This window comes from Pantherophis guttatus, chromosome 3 (assembly GCF_059756535.1).
Source record: "Pantherophis guttatus breed Tessera chromosome 3, ASM5975653v1, whole genome shotgun sequence".
NCBI lineage: Eukaryota > Metazoa > Chordata > Lepidosauria > Squamata > Colubridae > Pantherophis > Pantherophis guttatus.
Window position 1 is genome coordinate 214575661 of NC_142065.1, and position 21070 is coordinate 214596730.

The 21070-nt window shown below is 47.8% G+C and overlaps 1 protein-coding gene and 1 non-coding gene across 2 annotated transcripts in view; both read left to right on the forward strand.

The window, feature by feature from the left end:
* Positions 1–1825: 1825 nt before the first annotated feature.
* TRNAR-CCG (transfer RNA arginine (anticodon CCG)) lies at positions 1826–1898 on the forward strand. Its single transcript has one exon. It is a non-coding gene; the product is annotated as a tRNA-Arg (tRNA).
* A 2018-nt stretch (positions 1899–3916) lies between these two features.
* The window catches only part of EFR3A (EFR3 homolog A), a 53800-nt gene continuing 36646 nt past the window's right edge, over positions 3917–21070 (forward strand). The window contains exons 1-4 of the mRNA XM_087891437.1: positions 3917–4028; positions 13141–13193; positions 19933–20009; positions 20720–20847. Of these exons, the coding sequence (XP_087747563.1) occupies positions 13181–13193; positions 19933–20009; positions 20720–20847 (218 nt within the window). The 5' untranslated portion in view covers positions 3917–4028; positions 13141–13180. The remainder of the gene's footprint in view (positions 4029–13140; positions 13194–19932; positions 20010–20719; positions 20848–21070) is intronic.

The window sequence follows — 21070 nt, forward strand, 5'->3', positions numbered from 1 at the left end:
ATTTGTGAAGACGTGACACAATGGACGTGTTTGACTTCCTTGGAAAGGCTGTTCCAGAGCTTTAGGGCCATAATGGGAAATTTTCAGGCCTTCTTGGTACGTGAAGGTAGAGCATCTTCTTCCAGAAGGAACATCTAGGACAGTGATGGCTAACCTTTTTGCCATCGCGTGCCAGGAAGGGGTGGGGTGGGGGAGGTTTGCCCGTGCGTGTGCCCACACCCATAATTCTATGTGCCCCGCCATGCACATGTGAGCGCGACCCCCCTTTCCCCCCCCACTCCTGGCACGCGATGGCCCGGTAGGCCCGTTTTTCTTTCTCACCTGACTCCAGATCCTTTCTATGCATCTGGGGAGGGCGAAAACAGCCTTCCCCACCCCCTCGGAGGCCGGAAGTTGAGAAACAGGCCATTTCGGGCCTCCGAAGGGGTGGGGAAGGCTGTTTTTGCCCTCCCCAGATGCATAGAGAGGATCTGGAGCCAGGGAGAAAGAAAAATGGGCCTTCCCCCCCCCAGGCCCTCTTCTGGTGGGCCCAAAGGGGCCGAAAATCACCTGACAGAGCTGAGTTGGCGTGCCAGGCAACATGACTCCGCGTGCCACCTGTGGCACGCGTGCCATAGGTTCGCCATCACGGATCTAGGCTGCATCAACTCTGGTTGAGGACGATGGTCTTACAGGTACCCTGTCCCAACCAAGCCACAAAGGACTTTAGTGGGTAAAGGCAGCCTCTTGAATTCTTCCTGGAAGGCTACTGACATCCCAACAAGTGCGTCTATTGGAATGAGTAATGAGTAGGGGGTCTAGGTGCCCTAATGGACAACCACTTACCTATGAGCCACTGGTGTGCCGCAGCTGCGAAAAAAGCCAATGCAGTCCTAGTGTTGTGGCCCGCCAGTGGCCTGCGCGGATTGTTGCTGATTCCCAAACCATCGCAGGTAGTCCTCGACTTACGACCACAACCGAGCGCAGAATTTCCGTTACTAAGCGAGACAGTCGTTTGGAGAGTTTGCCCCATTTTATGACTTTTCTCGCCACATTTGTTCAGCGAATTGCTGCCGTCATTAAATGAGTCACAGTGAATCGATGGCTTCCCCATCGACTTTGCTCGTCAGAAGGTTGCAAAAGGGGATTACGGGACACTGCAGCCGTCATAAATATGAGTTCTGATCACGTGACTGTGGGGATGCGGCAACGGTCATAAATGTGAGTCCGTTGCCAAATAGAAATCACGTGATTCCGCAACGGTCGTAAGTGTGAAAAACAGTCCTGAATTGCCGTTTGCAGTGCCGTTGTTAACTCCAAACGGTCACTAAATGAACTGTTGGAAGACGAGGATTGCCTGCCATTGTTTTTTTTTTTTTTTAATGGCCATCATCGGATAAAAAGGGAAGAGCTTTGATTTCCCACCATTGTGGCTGTGATTCTTAATTTTTTTTTTAAACCAGATCTGGCCGTTGTGTTTCCTGGGGAGAAAAAAAAATCAGCCTCCAATTTTGAGATCCGCCTTCTGCAGCCTGGCTCTCTTGGCAAGCCTTGAACTGGGTGAAGCGGATTCCGATTTGCAAGCTGGCTCACAACCAGACGGGCATCGTAGCTTGTTTTGGTGGCAGAACCCGGCTGGGCTTCGTCTCCTGAGATCCGCACAACGACATCATCAAAGCAGCAGCCTCCATCCTCCGCGTGCCAGCCCTGCTTCTCCGCCTTCTCCTCTCCGCCAGAGAATTCAACGGCATCCAGGCATCCGCTTTCGGTGCCAAGGCTGGCTCTGCCCCCCCTCCACCCCCGCTGTTAGCTGCAGGAGCGGCGGCAGCGAGGAGCTGAGGAAGGGGGCCCAGTGGCCTAATGGATAAGGCATCAGCCTCCGGAGCTGGGGATTGTGGGTTCAAGTCCCACCTGGGTCGCATACTTGCATTATCACAATTTTATTATTGGCAGAGCGGGAGAGGGAGGGGAGAGGCTTTAACCCCAGAGAGGACTAGGAAGGGAGGAATCGACTTGGAAGGGATCTTGGAGATCTTCTAATCTAGTCCAACCCACCCCTGATCAAGAATGAAGACTCTCTACCAGGGGTATCCAAGCTTCAGAACCTGACTTCAATTCCCCAGCCAGCCATTCTGGGAATTGAAGCCCACCCCCCCCGGCTTTCCTTTTTAAGCATGCCGACTGGGGAATTCCTGGAATTGAAGTCCTCCCCTCCTTTTAAAGTATGCTGGGAATTCTGGGAGTTGAAGTCCCCCTGCATGCTGGCTGGGGGTTTCTGGGAGTTGAAGTCCACCCCCCTTTAAAGCATGCTGGTTGGAGAATTCTGGGATTTTATTTATTTATTTATTTATTGGTTCAATTTATATGCTGCCCTTCTCCGGAGACTCAGGGTGGCTTACAATGCGTTAAGCAATAGCCTTCATACTTTTATATATACCTGCTTAGTAGGGCTTTCGTGCCCCCCCCCAGCGGTGTTCTTTTTTTATACAAAGTCAGCTTATTGCCCCCACAATCCGGGTCCTCATTTTACCTACCTCTGAAGGATGGAAGGCTGAGTCAACCTTGAGCCTGGTGAGATTTGAACTCGCACTAATTGCAGGCAGCTGGCAGCTAAGTGCTACTTAACAGCACTTTAGTCCACTGCGCCACCAAGGCTCTTTTGAACCCCCCCCTTAAAGCATGCTGGCTGGGGAATTCTGGGAGTTGAAGTCCTCCCCTCTTAAACTGGCCACAGGTGAGAGCATCACTTCCGGCCCCAATCCTGCAATCCAGGACTTGCCTGGAGGAGACAGGACAGGGCAGGCCCAGGCTTTGCACAATGCAAGAGAAAGTCACAATTTAATACACAAATCTGGGTCTATCCCCCCCCCCAATTGTCTCCAAATGCCCCCTCCCCAAAGTCCCCCTGGAAATGATGGGAGCTGTCATTCATAAGGCAAAGGAGGGGGCTTGGAATCGCCTCTAACCTCTCACGGAGCAGCAGCCCCACCTGGTGGTCGTAACTGGAAGTTACACATTGAAGTTCTGCGTAGAATGCGGATTTCTTTTGGGGACGCTCTGTTTATGCCCAGAAACCCTTCTCCACTGAGGCATTTAACCCTTGTGGGCAGCTGCATGCGATGCCCAGGAAAAGCTCGAAAGGCTCCCTAGAGATACTTTGCAACACCGGGATAAGCATTTGCTGCTCTTCCCCGACTATGACGTGGCTCTTTCCTCAACTCAACTGATCCGTTTGGGGATACAGTTATAATTTTAAACTGTTTTCAATAGGGTTGTTGATTTTAATTTATTTCATTGTGATTTGTATTGGAATTTGTTATTTTGTAAGCCGCCTTGAGTCCCTAGGGAGAAAGGCGGCATATAAATCGCAATAATAAATAAATGAATAAATAAATTTCAGCCATTTGTATCCATCCATGGTTTTTTAAATCATCCCCTTCGTAAATTTTATTCTTTCAAAAGCGAGCCACTTTTGCAATCTGCCCACAGAACCCGAGTTCCTATATTATCAATAATGAAATTATTAATAATGTCAGGCGTAACATTATTAATAGTACAATAATTAATAACATTTGGGTTGGGGGTCTCCGCGACCTGGGAATGTACCACCGCTGCTCCTGCACGGCCCGAGGCCCTGCCCTAGAGGGCCCCGATTGGCAATCTGGGGGTCCTCCGGGACGCCCCCATCTCACGCCCTCCGTCCCCAGCACTTCTGCAGGGCTGGACCGGGACAAAGACCCCCTCAAAGCCCCCCCCCAAAAAAACTCCCGGGAGAGGCAGAGACGGGGGTCAAAGCAGCGCATTAAACATTAATTTAATTAATTAATTAATTAATTAATTAATTAAAATTAAAAGTGGTGGGTTCCCACGACGCTCCAAACCTGCGTTCCTCCGCTCCACGGGGGGGGGGTGGAGGGAGGAGCAGGGGGAGGCCCCTCCCTTCCCCGGCGCGCAGAACTACCACGCCCACAATGCACCGCGCGGCGGGCCAAGATGGCGGCGTGGCTCCTGCAGCTGCGGCTGCTTCGCTCGCTGCGTCCGGGCGTTGGGTGAGTCCGCGGGAGGGGGGAGGGGGAGGAGGGGGGCACCGAGAGGCCAGAAGCCCCCCGGGACCCCCCAGAAGGGCCCCTCACCGCCGCCCTCCCCCACCCAAGCGGTTTAAGGGGACCCCCCCCGCCCCCCAATCCGGAGGGCGCCCGGTTGGCGAAGGCTGGAGGGGCTCCCGGGCGCCTCTTGCCGCAGAGAAGGGGGAGGGAAAGGGGGGGAGCAGCCAGAGGGGGCCCTTTGCACTTTGCACCCCTGGCTGGGCTGGAGTGGGGTCTCTTGGGGGGGAGGGGGCTGTTCTGGTTGGGGGGGTCACCTGGGCGGTGGAGGGGGGTCTTTGCAGCCGGGGGGAGCCCCCAGACCCGGGACGGCGGTTGCTCAACCGCCTCCCCCCCCACCGGTCCATTCCTTTTCCCCGGGGACCGCTTCGAATCCCGAGTGTTGCTTTTTCAGGCTTTGATGATTGCAACATTGTAACGCTTGGTTGCCTTTTTTTTTTTTTTTTAATTTATATGCCGCCCTTCTCCGGAGACTCAGGGCGGCTTACAATGTGCTCAGCAATAGCCTTCATCCTTTTGTATATTTATACAAAGTCAGTTTATTGCCCCCACAAACTGGGTCCTCATTTCACCTACCTTAGAAAGGATGGAAGGCTGAGTCAACCTTGAGCCTGGCGAGATTCGAACTTGCAGTAATTGCAGGCAGCTGAATGTTAATAACAGGATTTTAGTCTGTTGAGCTATCCAGGCTCTTGTTAAAATCTTGCTTTTGCGGATTGTAAGCAAGGGGGGGGGAGTGGGGCGGGGAGGGGGCGGCATAGAAAAGTCACAGTGAATCCAATGAAATGAATGGGGGGTCCCTGAGGGTCTCAGAAGGGAGGACTCTCCTTTCCCCCCCTCACTCTTTCCCTCCCCCCAGGCAATCCAGCAGCAGGTAGAAGTCAGTCCGGGCAAGCTGATAGAGACCAGATAGAGCAGTGTTTCTCAACCTTGGTAGCTTGAAGATGGGGGGACTTCAACTCCCAGAATCCCCCAGCCAGCTGCTGGCTGGGGGATTCTGGGAGTTGAAGTCCACCCATCTTCAAGCTTCCAAGGTTGAGAAACACTGAGATAGAGGGAAGGCTGACTACTGCGGGAAGGAAGAAGAAAACTGGGAGGAATCCCAGAAAAAAAAAACTCCCCTTCGAGTTTTGATCTTGGCTCTCCCCTGGGATTGTATTCTGTCCCTTTCAACCCCTAGGAGCCCCCCCCCCACTGTCCTGTGCAGAGAAAGAGCTGGACTCTGGAAGGGAGGGGGCTTGCCTAGCCCCCCACCCCTTCATTTGCCTGCCTGGTCAAAACGGCTCCTCCTCACAAGTAGTAGCCCTTGGGCAGCGTTTGGAGTAAGCGACGGTATTTGTAGCTCTGGGTCCTGGGTGCTCTCTGAGCTTGGCTGTTTTCTGGCAGACGTTTTATGACCCAAGTAGGGAACAGCATCAGTGCTCGAAGGCTGTGGGGTTTGTGGAGAGGAGGAGGAGGGGGAGGAGGAGGAGGAGGAGGAGGAGGGTGAAGTCTTGGTGCTCTCTAAGCTTGGTTATTTTCTTGCAGACGTTTTATGACCCAACCATGTAACAGCATCAGTGCTCAAAGGGAGAGGGGTTTGCAGAGAGGAGGGGGAGGGGGGAGGACTGTGAGGTCCACGGTGCTCTCATTTTTCTTGCAGAGGGTTCATCGCCCAAGTAGGAAACATCATCGGTGTTAGAAAGCGGAGTGTAACCATGTGCACTGATGATGTTACTTAGTTGGGTTATGAAACGTCTGCAAGAAAAACCATTGAGCTCCAAGAGCACCAAGGAGCCCACAGTCCTCCTCCTCCTCCCTTCTAGCACTGATAATGTTATCTAGTTTGGTCATGAAACGTCTGCAAGAAAACCACCCAGCTGAAAAAGGACTCCATAGTCTTCCTCCTCCTCCTCTTCTCCACAAACCCCCCTCCCTTCTAGCTGGCTCAGGAAAGGACTGCCCAAAAGCAACCTCTGGCGGACTCTCCTTGAGAGCAGAATTTCTCCGCCCCCCATGCCCCCCCCACTGGAGGATGGTTCATCAGGAAGGTCCGTCAGGGCTGGTCACCGTAAGGTGCCTTATGCAATCCTGGCCCAGCCTGGGGACACGTCAGGCAATGACTCCCATGAGTGTGACCGTCTCCTCAAAAGGCACCGCAGGAAGCACATCTGAAGTGGCAGGGAGCATCTGCGGACAAAGCATCCCTCAGACTGGAACTCCAAGCTTTTCCCCAAACCTTTGGGGCTCTCTGAGCTGGGTTCTTTCATGGCCCCCAATGGTCTCCCCCTCCCTCCCTCCCTCCCTCCTTCCTCCCTCCCTCCCTCTCTCTGAGCTTGATTGTTTTCTTACAGACATTTACAGACATTTCATTACCCAATTTGTTACCCAATAATATAGGTAACATTATCATTGTCCTTTCTTTCTTTCTTTCTTTCTTTCTTTCTTTCTTTCTTTCTTTCTTTCTTTCTTTCATTCTTTCTTTCCTCCCTCCCTCTCTCTCCCTCCTTCCCTCCCTTCCCCTTCCTTCCTTCCTTTCTTTCTTTCCTTCCTTCCTTCTTTCTTTCTTCCCTCCTTCCCTCCCTCCCTCCCTTCTCCTTCCTTCCTTCCTCTCTCTGAGTTGGTTGTTTTCTTACAGACATTTACAGACATTTCATTACCTAATTTGTTACCCAATAATATAGGTAACATTATCATTGTTCTTTCTTTCTTTCTTTCTTTCTTTCTTTCTTTCTTTCTTTCTTTCTTTCTTTCTTTCTTTCTTTCTTTCTTTCTTTCCTCCCTTCCTTCCCTCCCTCTCTCTCTCTCCCTCCCTTCCTTCCCCTTCCTTCCTTCCTTCCTTCCTTCCTTCCTTCCTTCCTTCCTTCTTTCTTTCTTTCTTTCTTTCTTCCCTCCCTCCCTCCCTCCCTCCCTCCCTCCCTCCCTCCTCCTTCCTTCCTTCCTCTCTCTGAGCTTGGTTGTGTTCTTACAGACATTTCATTACCCAACTAGGTAACATTATCATTGTCCCTTCCTTCCATCCATGGTTTTCTCCAAGCTTGGTGGTTTTCTTGCAGAAGTTCCATGACCCGAACTAGGTAACCTCATCTATCACTGACGATGTCACTTAATTTGGGTCATAAAACGTCTGCAAGAAAACCCCCAAACTCAGAGACCCCCCAAGGGCCCCCAAGTCCTCCTCCTCTCTGCAACCGCCCCAGACGTCCCCCCCCCCCCGGTCTGAAATATGAACCGATGGCTTCTGGTTTCCCTGAGCTACAGATATTCTCCTTTGTCGGTTTCCTGAAAGAAACTATTTTGGAAAATAGTGGCAAGCAGCTACTTGAGGATAACAGCTGTAAGTTGTTCCCGTTAAAGGACTGGAATCAAATCCTTATTTATGGTCACAGACCAGCGTAGTAGAGATAGATTGCAAACAGTAATTCTGAAAGCTGAAAGGAACATAAAATACATAAAATTGAAATAAACTACGGCATCCTTGAGAGCTCAGAGGCAGCGATACTCAAGGGGTATCTGTGTCTTTCCCCAAGCAGCTGGTATTTGAGAGAAACTCTACATAGGATGCTAAAGCAGAGGTCTCCAACCTTGGCAACTTTTAGACTTGTGGACTTCAGCTCCCAGAATTCCCCAGCCAGCGCACATGCGCTGGCTGGGGAATTCTGGGAGTTGAAGTCCACAAGTCTAAAAGTTGCCAAGGTTGGAGACCCTGCGCTAAAGGACTATTTTTCTGAAGCGTCGTCTTTTCCCGAAAGGGACTCGGTGATCGAAATTCAACCCTGATGCAGCAGGGTGAACCATCGCTCGTTTTGCAGAACTGTTTTATTTCAGGGCTTCACTAATTGCTCCCTCATAGCTGTTTATTACGCACGTTTTAAAGAACGAGACTTTAAAAAGGTACAGAAGCTCCTTTCCGCCTTTCTCCTGGTTGCACGGCATATGGGAAAAAATAAAATGCAAGCTCTGCGCGTTCCCTCCTCTCCCACCATGATAGGATGGCGTATTTTTTTTTTCTCCCATCAGATGGTGGGGGAAGAAAATGTTTCAAATTAAATCTGGAAAAGGTTGTGAGCAAAAATTGAAGCCAGGCATTATCCTTTTCAAATGAGACTCCGGCCTGAATTCTACGCGTTGCATTGCCTGCCGTTTCCATTCAGTTTTGTTGCAAGGAATCTCTGGTGATATCGATGAGCGATGAGGAGGAGGAGGAGGATGTGATCCATTCAGTCGTCTCCGGTTCTTGGGGATTCTCTGGGCCAGAGGGGGGGTGTCTCTCCACATCTTCCGATCTTGCACTGTTTCTTTGCGTCGTTCTGTGCTCTAACTGACTGGATGTTCTGTCCCCAACCCCACGCACACACACCAACAGACGTTCAGGAGTTAAAGACCAAACCAGCCGGCAAAATCCTTTTCCGTATGATAACGGAACTTGGCAACAACCTAGTGGCTGCCTGCCAAGAGTTTATTACTTACGAAGAGGAGAGATAACTTCTCCCCACTTCTGATACATCAAAGGAAAGCAGCTCAATAATTACAGAATTAAATCAAGTCCAGAGATAATCCAGCAAAGTCTATAGCAAAAGTCCGGCAATGCAGAATGGCGTGGAAGCTTTCAGCTTTGTTCGTCACAAAGTTTGACTGGCCACCACACTCCCTTTTATATCCTGTGGGGTGTGGTCCAGTGACTCAGCCTAATCCTGGGCACGCCCTTTCTTCTGTTGCGCGTGCTTATCTCTGCGACGCTGGCGTGGATCCAGCCAAGATTCATTACTCTCATCACTGTCCATCTGTGGCTGCGTGGACGTGCTTGGCCCCGGCCCTATCTCTTGCCCTTCGGCAGACACAGAAGGCATTGCCAGAGAGGAGGGTCCTGGAGAGGGAGGCCTTGCCAACTCCTCCCCTTCACTCTCGGAGTCCTCTCCTGACGATGACACAGGCTCAGGTAACGGAGCCACAACACTGGTGTCAGCTTTGATGGTTTGAGATAGTGGGGAATATCTGTAGCTCGGGTGGAGAAGAAGGATGGAGGTTTGTTCTCCCAGCTTGTGGGTTGGTTTCTAACCTACCAGGCTAGGTAACATCTTCAGCGGAATGGACCGACCCATCAGGAGACCCTCACCTGGTGTGACCCTCCCTGTCACAAGGCCCATTACAAGATCCTCACCTGACGTAACCCACACCAGGCCATCAGACCACAGGAAGCCCTGATAAGCAGAAGTGACACCCCCTAAACTCTGCTGAAGAGATTCCTTAGCCTGGAAATGAAACCTTGAGAAACCCACCCACAAGCTCAGAGAATGGACCTCCACCCTCAGTTTTGATGGTTTCCAGCCACTGTGTTCTTTGGTGGCCTGGTTTCCTTTGTCAGGGAAGGAAGGGAGGGAGGGAAGAAGGGGTGGGTGGGTGGGTGGTGGGTAGATAGAGGATGGATAGATAGGGTAGGTAGGTAGGTAGTTAGATAGGTACTGCATTTTTCGGAGTATAAGATGCACCTTAGTTTTTGGGGAGGAAAATAAGCCTCCCCAGGTGGATTGGCAGGTGGATCAGCCTCCTGGAATACCCTCAATCAGCTGTTCCCAGAGGTGAATTTTAGCAACAGGTTCCTTGGTGGTGAGCTCTGTGCCTTGCTTTTTTTTCCTGCCTCTGAAACTTCTGAAACTCTGTTTCAGAAAAAAACTATTTCCTGCCTCTGAAAGCTTCTGAAATAGCTTCAGAAAAAAAGCCTCTGAAGCTCTTTTTTGGGGGGCTTCTTTTCTGAAGCTTCCTTTCTGATGCTTTTTTCAGCCTCTGAAACCTCCGTTTGAGAGGCTGGGCGGGGCTACATTCGGAGTATAAGATGCACCCAGATTTTTAGCCTCCTTTTTGGGGGGGAAAGGTGCATCTTATACTCCGAAAAATACAGTTGGCTGGTAGATAGATAGATAGATTAGATAGATTAGATAGATTAGATAGATTAGATAGATTAGATAGATTAGATAGATTAGATAGATTAGATAGATTAGATAGATTAGATAGATTAGATAGATTAGATAGAGGGAGGGAGGGAGGGAGAGTTATGGCCCGTCAGCAGCCTGTGCAGCTAGTAGCTGATTCCGACAGCGAGGAGGCTGGTGTGGTGCTGTGCCAGCAGCCTGTGCAGCTGGCACTCGAGTCAGACAATGAGGAGGCTGGAGAAGATGCGGTGCCAGAGGCAGGGATTCAGCCAGGGCCTTCAGAACCTCCAGAAGCTCCTATAAGTGAAGAGGAAGAAGAAGAGGAGTCTCTTCTCGATGCACGAGCACGCAGAGCTGCCAAAAGACAGGAGTGGCTCCTCAGGAGGAGGTCTCCTCGAGAGTAAGGCTTGGGGCTAATTGGCCACTCCCTTAGCCTATTTAAGGAGGAACGCCGACTGCAGCAGACTGTAGGGAACAACTTTAGTTCACTCTCCTTCGCGTCTGGATTCTCTGCAAAATTTGCTTCTGGGCTTTCTGCCAACCTTAGTAAGATTGTGATTATTTTATCTTTGGTTTCTTGTAGGCTGTTAAGAAAGTTTATTAACAGTCTTTGTTTGGAAAAGACTGAGTTATTTTAGTAAAATAAGCTTTGTATAGGGTTTGTGTGTGCTGCGTTCTTTGGGGTCCGTAGCTGGGGCAGAACAGGGAGTGAAGGAGGGGAGATAGAATGAAGGGAAGGAAAGGAAAGGAAAGAAAAGAGAGAAAGAAATGATGATCCCTTCAGTTGAGTCCGATTCTTGGCGATTCTTAAGGGACAGGAGGTCTCTCTATAACATCTTCCGACCTTGTGCTGCTTCTTGGTGTCCAGACACCGTCTTGACTGCCTGGTTCCCTTTTACCACTAATTCTTCCAAAGCTAATTCCTGAATCCCTCCCCATGGCACGGCCAAAATAAGTGAGACGCGGTTAGTGATTTTTGCCTCCCAGGAACAGGTCTGCTCCATTACTTGTGCGTTGGTCACCTTTGCCGTCCAGAGAGGGTCTCCTCCCGCGCCCCACCTCTAACCCCTTCGATTGTCTTCCTGCCTTGCTTTTTTTTAAGGTCCGGCTTTCACAAGCATTGGTGGCCTCGGGGAACACAATCCAGTGGACTAACCTAGATTTGGTTGCCAGGCTGATATTGGCTTGTCCAACGGGCAAGAATTCGCCTTGTAGATCGATCAATCAATCAATCAATCAATCAATCAATTCCAACTGTTCAATTATGGAAGCACCTTGGAAAGGTTGCCCAGGGCAAAAATGCTATTTTTCTGATGAAACTGATGTTTGTAAACTGCTGGTTCTTGTAATGTCACCATAATGTGTTAGTCCACTTCAGGGCCGTCCAACCTTGGCCCCTTTAAGACCTGTGGACTTCATCTCCCAGAATTCCCCAGCCAGCGCATGCGCGCTGGCTTGGGAATTCTGGGAGTTGAAGTCCACAGGTCTTAAAGGGGCCAAGGTTGGTCGGCCCCTGATCTAGCTGTATAAATATTGGAAGTAGCTCTTAGATCTAATAAAATTGGGTCTTCTCCTCCTGCTTTTCAGCGATACCTTAACTCTGGCTCAAGATTTGTTTTTCTTGCCCTGTACATACATCTGAACTAGACTCTTTGTTGTTTCTCTGTGTCATATATATATACCCTGTTTCCCTGAAAATAAGACCCAACCGGAAAATAGATCCTAGCATGATTTTTCAGGATGCTCGTAATATAAGCCCCCCCAAAAAATAACCCCCAGTTAAGATAGTCAGATGGATGCATTTAGTACGGTATTTCCCCCAAAATAAGACCTAACCAGAAAATAAGCCCTAATGCGTCTTTTGGAGCAAAAATTAATATTATCCATCTTTATCTTTATTATTTATCAATCTATATTATCAGAAAATAAGCCCAGTCTTCTTTTCAGGGAAACACGGTAATATATGTGGGCATATGGATCTATGCATATTTATTTATTCTCGTGTTTATGGAGTGTAAATTGGAGGTGGTGCCCCTTTGAGAGCTGCAGGCAATGCAATTTCATTTTAATGTATGCTGTTTAGTGTGCATTCAAAGTGACAATAAAGTTATTCTAAGTCTTGAATTCTATCTCCTAAACACAATCAAACCCAGCAAAACAAAACAACACACACAAAAAAATCAGCAATGAAAGCCCCAGGAAAATGTACTGCTCCATTCTCCCTGGGATTGGCTGTGATTGAAATTTGATTTGAAAATTTTCTGATCGGAAACACTGCTTTTAAACTAAACCCCGAATTGAGTCATCTCTCCCCTCCCTCTCTCCCCTCCTGCAGGTACAGGTAATCCTCGATTTACGGCCACAATTGAGCCCAACATTTCTGTTGCTGAGCGAGACCTTGGTTAAGTGAATTTTATGACCTTCCTTGCCAAGGTTGTTAAGTGAATCACTGCAGTTGTTCAGTTAGCAACACGGCTGTTAAGTGAATTCAAGTTTCCCATGGATTTTGCTTGTCAGGAAGTCACGAAAGGGAATCACGTGACCCCCCCGGGGACATTGGAACCGTCATAAATATGAGTCAGTTGCCAAGCATGTGAATTTTGATCATGTGACCACGGGGACTCTGCAATGGTCATAGATGTGAAAAACGGTCATAAGTCACTTTTTTCAGTGCCGTCATAACTTTGAATGTTCACTAAATGAACTGTTGTAAGTTGAGGACTACCTGTATTGTCTGAAGGTGCTTTAAGCAGTGGCACGTAGAAATGAGCAGCTCAAGGCCCTGCACAGCCCTGAGGTCTCCTATTTCCTAACCTACTTTGCTGTTCTCCTTTTGTTTCTTTATTTTTAGCCAGCAAAATTACCCTTGAGACTCGTGATTTCCCCACTTTTAGGTCTCAGATTGTTCTATTTCATAGAATTGTGAGGATTTTTTTTTTCATTGTTAAATATATGGTTATTCGCAAGCTTCCTAAGCAGTCCTCAAATTTACAATTATTCGTTTAGTGGCCGAAGTTACGACGTAATTGTAATTTTGAATGTTCCCTAAGCAAAGAGTTGTAAGTTGAGGACTAACATAATTGGTGCTAAAGCTTTCAACGATCAGTGAAACGGTTCTGACGTCATCTGCTTTTCTTTCTTTCTTGCAGATTATCAGCTTGTGGGAAATAGAGGCCAAATGACTGATTTATGATGCCGGGACGTGAGTACAGAAATCTTGTTAATAATTATGTGCACAGAGTCTTTTAAGCTCCTTGCAAAAATAATGGGGGGGAGAAACACAGTGGTTATTTCTAAAGATTAATTTCTGGCTTCACATCCACCGAATCCGCCAGAGTCTGGATCATTATTATCCGGAAAAGTATTAACAATTTTATTTGGTTGGCACTTAAAACAATCCTTAAGGGGAAACATTACAGTGCCTTAATTTGCGGTCAGTCTCTGCAAAACTCCAGGGAAATCTGAGAGGCTGAATGGGGGTTGAATTATGTGAATATTTATTCTTCAAATACATACATCCTTTTTCGATCTGATAAAAGCAGAAGAGATCGAGAAACATTTTCACCCTTTAAGCCCAAAATGAAAAACAACAACAACACGGAATGCCCAATTCAAAATTTCAGTGAAGGAGCTCATCGTATAGATCAGTGTTTCTCAACCTTGGAAGCTTGAAGATGGGTGGACTTCAACTCCCAGAATCCCCCAGCCAGCAGCGCTGGCTGGGGGATTCTGGGAGTTGAAGTCCACCCATCTTCAAGCTTCCAAGGTTGAGAAACACTGGTATAGAGACTTTGGAATGGGTGTTTTGGCTAAACCTGCCTATATTCTTTTGCTTTTAGTGTCTCTGAACATCGTTTCTTTTCCAAAACTATTATTATTATTATTATTATTATTGCCAAGGAAAAGCAATTGTTTGATGGGAACAGTAGTTTTCAATGGCACAGAGGGACTTTGACACGGAGGCTTTGAACCGCCATCTTCCCGAGAAGTTTTCTGAGGATGAAACTTTGATCCCGCTCGAAGCATTACAATACCGGGTCTCGCGTGAACGGGTTCCACTCCTTTTGTCGCCTCTCTTGCTTAGCTCCGACTAGAGACCCGGGGACGGGCTTCTTTTTATAAAATAGGCATTCTTTTCCTTGGACGGAGTGGTGCGGTGGCTTAGAGGCGGAGCTCTGGCCTCACAATCAGGAGGCTGTGAGTTCGATCCTAGGTAGAGGCAGGTAATTCTCTCTCTGGGCACAGTGAGAATATATCTGCCGAACAAAACTCCATATTGGCGACAGGAAAGGCATCCGGCCAGTAAACACACAATTCCGTTCAGTTGCCCAGACTCCACCCCGCAAGGGATTATGGTATTATGGAATGATGAGATCAAACAACATTCCTGATCAGCCAGAGACAGTTTATTGCGCAGTTTCAGAATCAGATTTGTATCTGCAATTCTGAACCAAGAAGAGCTCTGATACAACTGCTTTTATACATATCCAGGACAAAGGATTTTGTGAGCACAGCCGTTTTCCATATATGGTTAACATACATTTGTTACATGATAATTGATACTTTCTAAATTACTAAATTCCTATATTATTTTCTAGTTCATAAGATTATCTTAGCTAAACAACCTTCCTCAGTTCTGTGATCGCTGATGCGTAGATTCACGGCTGCTTTGGATAATAAGTAACTTTTGTTTCATATGGATGTCCTTGCATCCTTGACAGCTAGGCCCCTCAGAAGATATATATTACCAAGAATGGAATTTAGCTGACTTTAGTGTAATCTCTAAACAAGCACATTTCTTTCTTATAATAATGTGAATAAAGAGGGTCCTTCAGTGTTCATATATCTGACCCTGTACTATTCCTACATCATTCACATTAATGGGGTTGTTAAAAGAGGATGATTCCTTTCCTTGAACACGGAAATAGGTCCGTGTGACTTCTGCTTTGAAGGAACTGGAACCCTTTGGAGCAGCCGAAGTGCAGTGGCGCGTCAGATGCAGATCAGAGACAATCTACGAAAGTGTGGAGACTTGTTGAAGCCGGGATCAGATTGGAGTTGAGGCCAATTTGTTGATGGCTTTCATGATGCCGTCAGTTCCTCTGCATTATCAGAAGGGCCCTCTTCCCAACAGGATTTGAGCACTTGGCTCAAATCTCTTGTGTCATTCCCCAAAGCTTTCGTAAAGAGATATTTGGTTAAAGATGACTTGCAAATGCTTCATGGCAGGGAAGCTTCATGAGCTCCCTAAAATAATAAAATAATTTGTATGCATCCTATGGATAAAAGCAACCATTTGTGTGTTGCTGTTGTGATTGGTTGCACAGTCTGGCAGATGCTCAGATTGGATTCGACATTTTTATCTGGCTATTGAGTGGATTAACTCTGCCCACAGCCAGCAGTTCGATCATGATGAGACTCAAGGTTGACTCAGCCTTCCGTCCTTCCGAGGTGGGTAAAATGAGGACCCAGATTGTTGGGGGCAAGAGAGGACCATAAAGCACTGTAAAGCAGTATATAAATCTAAGTGCCAGTGCTATCGAAACTCTCCCAAGGACCTGGGATAAGCAAATGTGATGGTGTTACAGATATCATCACAGGATGTAAGCTGTTCCAAGTAAAGCTGCCTTTTGCTGGTGTTCAAGTTGTGCTCCAGATGTTGTTGTTATGGTTCTTTGCACAGTCAGCCAGATGTTCAGGCTGGATTTGCATTTTTGTCTACCTCTCAAGTCCTTCCAAAGAACGAGGCAGATGTGGGTGTTTGATAGTGTTGCAGATATCATCACAGGATGGAAGCTGTTCCGAGTGAAACCGCCTTTCGCAATTGACCGATGGTGAATTTGTCAATGCCAATAATGTTCAAGTGGTGCTCCAGGTGTTGTTATTATGGTTCATCATCCAGTCAGCCAGATGTTCAGAGTGGATTTGGCATTTCTGTCTTATTTATTGACTTCCCAAGGACCTATTATTGTGTTGCTTTGCAAGTGCTTCTGTGCAAATTCCTTGCGCGCCTAACCACACTTGGCCAAAATAAATCAATTAATAAAGTAAAATAAAGGGGCTGCAAGAGAAAAACGGCGGCCCATGGAAATCCAGACCTTTTAAGGCCGAACGCTTGCATCCCCATGGAGGCATCGCACTCACCTCTGTTGCCACAGCAAAGCCAAGCCGCACTTCGGAGCTGGCACAACTTCTAATGATGATTAGAGGTTTCAGGAGCAGCCGTGACCTTTCTTCGCGAGCGGTTCGCAGGACGTGTTTCGACTTGCTGGGAGGCTTGTTGTTCACCGCTATTCCTCAGCTGGGCAGAATAAACCCTGCATCCCTGTGTGTTTTTCCTGCGGAGTGACACCGTGGCTCCAGTTGCGAGTCGCACTGCGAAGTGCGCAGACGGTTCTGAGTGCACGAGAAGGACGAGGCCCCGGGACGCCAGCTGGTCTCCTCTTTCCATGGCCCTGCATTATTAATGGAATTGCACACCTGGCCACGTTGTTCTGGTGTCCGGGGAGCCTGGGTGTGGATATCCATTGCGGATTGAACGCCGGTGTCCGAATTCAGCGATGCTGAAAGGACACGGGAGAGTCAGAGGCAGCCACAAGGCTGAGTGTCACAAGCTGGCAAGGATGAGGACCTATGCGGCTGTTCCCGTAGCCGAGCCGGACAGGTCTTACGACTACAACCCCGCCTGGGAACCGGGGCCCTGCTCATGTTTTGGTAGGTGACATATCCCCTCTTCCACCACGAGACCCTGATGGGAGATCAGATTCTTCCAAAGTCAGGAGAGCAGCGATGCGCAAAACGGATGCGGAGTTTGTGCAGTTTCCTCTTTGTTTTTGTCGTGGTTGTGCAAGAAGCAGCTGTTGGCAGTCTGGAAGGTAATGTGGGGTTTATCCCATAGACCTGGGGTGGGCCACAATGGCCCCTTGATGAGCTGTGGACTTCAGCTCCCAGAATTCCCGAGCCAGCCGGCTCGGGAATTCTGGGAGTTGAAGTCCACAGCTCGTCAAGGGGCCATTGTGGCCCATCCTGTCCAGATAAAGCAATGGGGCAGGAATATGGGGAGAAGACATCACACATGCGGAGGACAACTGGACTTATTGTTTGCAGAATTCTTCAGAAACAGCTGGCTCATTTGCAAAAAAAAAAAATTAAATTGGTTTATGTTTTTTTCCAACGTCTGAAAAAAAAATATTAACGAGATTTTTATACTTCCACAATCACTTCGTTCTGGGCGCTGAACCTAAGGGCATAAAATTCCCCCAAGAACTTCTTCCTTCTCCCCTCCTGCGCCGTGATATAATCTGATCAACGTAACGGAAAGGTAGGTTTTGATGGAGCAAAGAGCCAGTGGCGTCCCTGGAGGGGAGATACTCCAATACAGTGAAAACAGCTTCTTCTAATCTAGGATATTGGTATATTCGCTCTGGGCTTAAAAGAACCTTTGCTTTTTCTGCATTTTTCGATTATAATTGAATCAAAACATTTCAAAACATTTCTTTTCCAGCAGGCCGGCTTGGCCTAACCTCTCTTTTAAACTTTTTAAAAATTTCTAAATTTTAAATTTGTCTTATGAATTTGGGGTGTTTTAAATTTCGTTTTCCAGGCCAATTATTTAATTGTATTTTAATGGTTTTTTTAACATTTGTATTATATGTGTTTTATTTATATTATATGTATTTTATTTGGCTGTTCACCGCCCTGAGTCCTTCGGGAGAAGGGCGGTATACAAATTTAATAAATAAATAAATAAATAAATAAAATTGATCAAAGCTGAACCTTTCAGGGAGGCAGTTCACAAACATCCTCCAGATGTTTTCCCTTTGCAAGTTCATCGACAGATGCTGAATTTCTTGAGAATTAAGAAGGAGTTTCGGCAGTTAGCATAAAGACCTCTAGTTTTTCTTTAAAAAAAAAAAAGCTTTATTTGATCTGTTTCATCCCAATAGCTGCCAGGGAATTGAATTATTAGTGAGACACATCTGGAGACAGGTTTGAAGGTGGCTTTGAAGGTCAAAGGTCAACGGTCACAAATTGTTTGGGGATCCCCCCCCCACCGTTTGACTAGATACTCTTTGAAGGTCTGCATGGTTTTCCCCCATAGCATCTTCCATTCATTTAAGAAAAAAAAAAATTGCTTGAATTCTCGAGGGCTTCCCAGTTCACGCCTGCTCCCTCTGCCAGGATCAGATCTCATTCTTGGGCTGATCTAAAGGTCTACTTACACGTGTATGAGTAGTCCTCGACTTACGACAGTTCATTTAGTGACCAAAGTTACGACAGCATCGAAAAAGGTGACCTATGACTTAAGAAAGCTGACTTTAAATGCCATCTCAGCAACAGAAATGTTGGGCTCCATGGCGGTCATATGTCGAGGACTACCAGCTGCTGACACACATCATTTGTAGGACATTAAGCATGAAGACGATCCAAGGCGCCATATAGACCAGTGTTTCTCAACCTTAGAAGCTTGAAGATGGGTGGACTTCAACTCCCAGAATCCCCCAGCCAGCGCTGCTGGCTGGGGGATTCTGGGAGTTGAAGTCCACCCATCTTCAAGCTACCAAGGTTGAGAAACACTAATATAGATTGATTGATAGAGATATAGGTAGGTAGGTAAGTAGCTACGGTAGATATAGATTGATCAATGATATAGATAGATAGATGATAGATAGATGAAGAGAGAGAGATGAATGATAGAGATGATAGATATAGATTGATAGATTGATATAGAATCCCAGCTGCTGGCTGGGGGATTCTGGGAGTTGAAGTTCACCCATCTTCAAGCTACCAAGGTTGAGAAACACTGATATAGATTACAAAAGAATTTGTAATATAGATTACAAAGAATTATCTTTGTTAGGCATAATACCAGGAAAGTATGATAGAGGGAATGTATACTTAACATTACATGTTTTGACAGCAGCAAGAATTGTATTTGCGCAATACTGGGAAAATGAGAAAACACCTGCAGAAGAAGAGATAATTTTAAAAAAATATCAGGCTGTGTAGAAATGGACAGATTAACAATGAAGATAGAATAGAATAAAGTAACAGAGTTGGAAGGGACCTTGGAGGTCTTCTAGTCCAACCCCCTGCTTAGGCAGGAAACCCTACACCACTTCAGACAAATGGTTATCCAGTCTCTTCTTGAAAACCTCCAGTGTTGGAGAATTCAACACTGGTAAGGAGCCTTGGTAGTACAGTGGTCTAAAGCACCCTGTTATTAACACAGCTGCCTGCAGTTACTGCAGGTTCGAATCTCACCAGGCTCAAGGTTGACTCAGCCTTCCATCCTTTCTAAGGGAGGTTAAATGAGGACCCGGATTGTGGGAGCAATAAGCAGACTTTGTATAAATATACAAAAGTATGAAGGCTATTGCTTAACGCCTTGTAAGCCGCCCTGAGTCTCCGGAGAAGGGCGGCATATAAATCAAATTAAAAAAGAAAAGATTCACAACTTATGGAGGCAAGTCGTTCCACTGATTCATTGTTCTGGTTAATTGTTAAGATAAAAGAAGGCACAGAATATTTTCAAACTTGGGACCCGTTTTATCAATGCTTGGACAATAGAGGTAGAAAAATTAGCAGTTTAATATTGTTGTGTAAACCAACTGACCCAGACAATACGCTGTTCACTAAGCATTTATTGTATACAAAGAGAAAATCAATCAATCAATCAATCCCTCTCTTCAGCTGCAGCTCTTTCCCACCGTAAACCAGTTGCAACCCCAAATAGTGGCCCAAATGCCATTTCGTGGTTTTCTGAAAGTGACTTGAGGACACTTGTGGGGAGATGCCAAGCAGGGGCCCCCCTTTCTGCACCCTGTAAACTTGCAAAGAGAGCAAAGCTCTTCTCCGGGGTTGCAGACGGAACCGCCTCCTTCGCCAACGCGGGTCTCTTTCCCCGCCAGCCCCCTTCTCACCGCCCGTGTTTCCCGCAGGAGTCTGCTGCTGCTGCGCCGCCCTGCGCCCGCGATACAAGCGCCTGGTGGACAACATCTTCCCCGAGGACCCCAAAGTAAGTGGGGGGGGCCTCTCCCGGCAGCTCCTGATCTGCGGCTCGGTCGCTAGGCGGTTGGGAGGTGGCCTGGAAGCACCTGGGCATCGGCAGAGACCTGCCTGCCAGTTTCTTTTGGGCAAGACGGGCGCTTGGCAGGTTGATTCCCTGCCTGGGCTGTTCACCTTGGCTGGGCCTCTGCGTTGGGAGGACTTGGGCCCTTTGGCCCCTCTTGCGGGAGCTGTGGCTGCTGGGAATTGCAGTTTTTTTAAAGGCCAGGTGACTTGTGGCCAGCTATACAACTGCCTTTGCCTTTCCATTCCTCTGTGTTTACCCTTGAAGGGTTCTTTAGAACAGGTGGCACACCTAAGCAAGGCTCCCTCCTTTCCTCCCTCTCTCCTTCCTTCCTTCCTTCTTTCCTTCCCCTCCTCTCTTCCCCTTCCCCACTTCCTTCCTCCTCCCCTCCCTCCCTTTTTAAAAACCTCCAGGAGTCTCAAGGTTATGTCTGTTCCTTTTGTCTATTTCTTTATTCTCCTCCTCCTGCTTTCTCTCTCTGGGGTTGCCAAAGATCCTATTTGAAGCGGTCCCAGACTGACCGCCCCTGCCTTGGCCCCCCCCTTTTGGGGGTGGGGTGGGGTGGGGTGTTGAGGCTGCTCCTCCAAAAGAGAGCAGGCAAGGGGAAAGCTCCCCATCGCTGCTTGACCGACCCGTATGTCCTCTTGGCTGCCCAGGATGGCCTGGTCAAATCGGACATGGAGAAGCTGACCTTCTACGCGGTCTCTGCCCCAGAGAAGCTGGATCGGATTGGCGCCTACTTGGCGGAAAGGCTGAGCCGGGATGTCATCCGCCATCGCTACGGGTGAGAAGGCTCGGGGCTTCTTGGCTCCCTTTCTCAAAGTGGGACTCTTGACCTCCTTCCTGGGGTGTGTGTGTGTGTGTGTGTGTGTGTTTCAGCACCAATATGTGCTGGAAAGCTCCTAGAATTCTAAATCCTGAAGGGACCATGGAAGTCTTCTAATCCAGGGGTCTCCAACCTTGGCCACTTGAAGACTTGTGGACTTCAACTCCCAGAATTCCCCAGC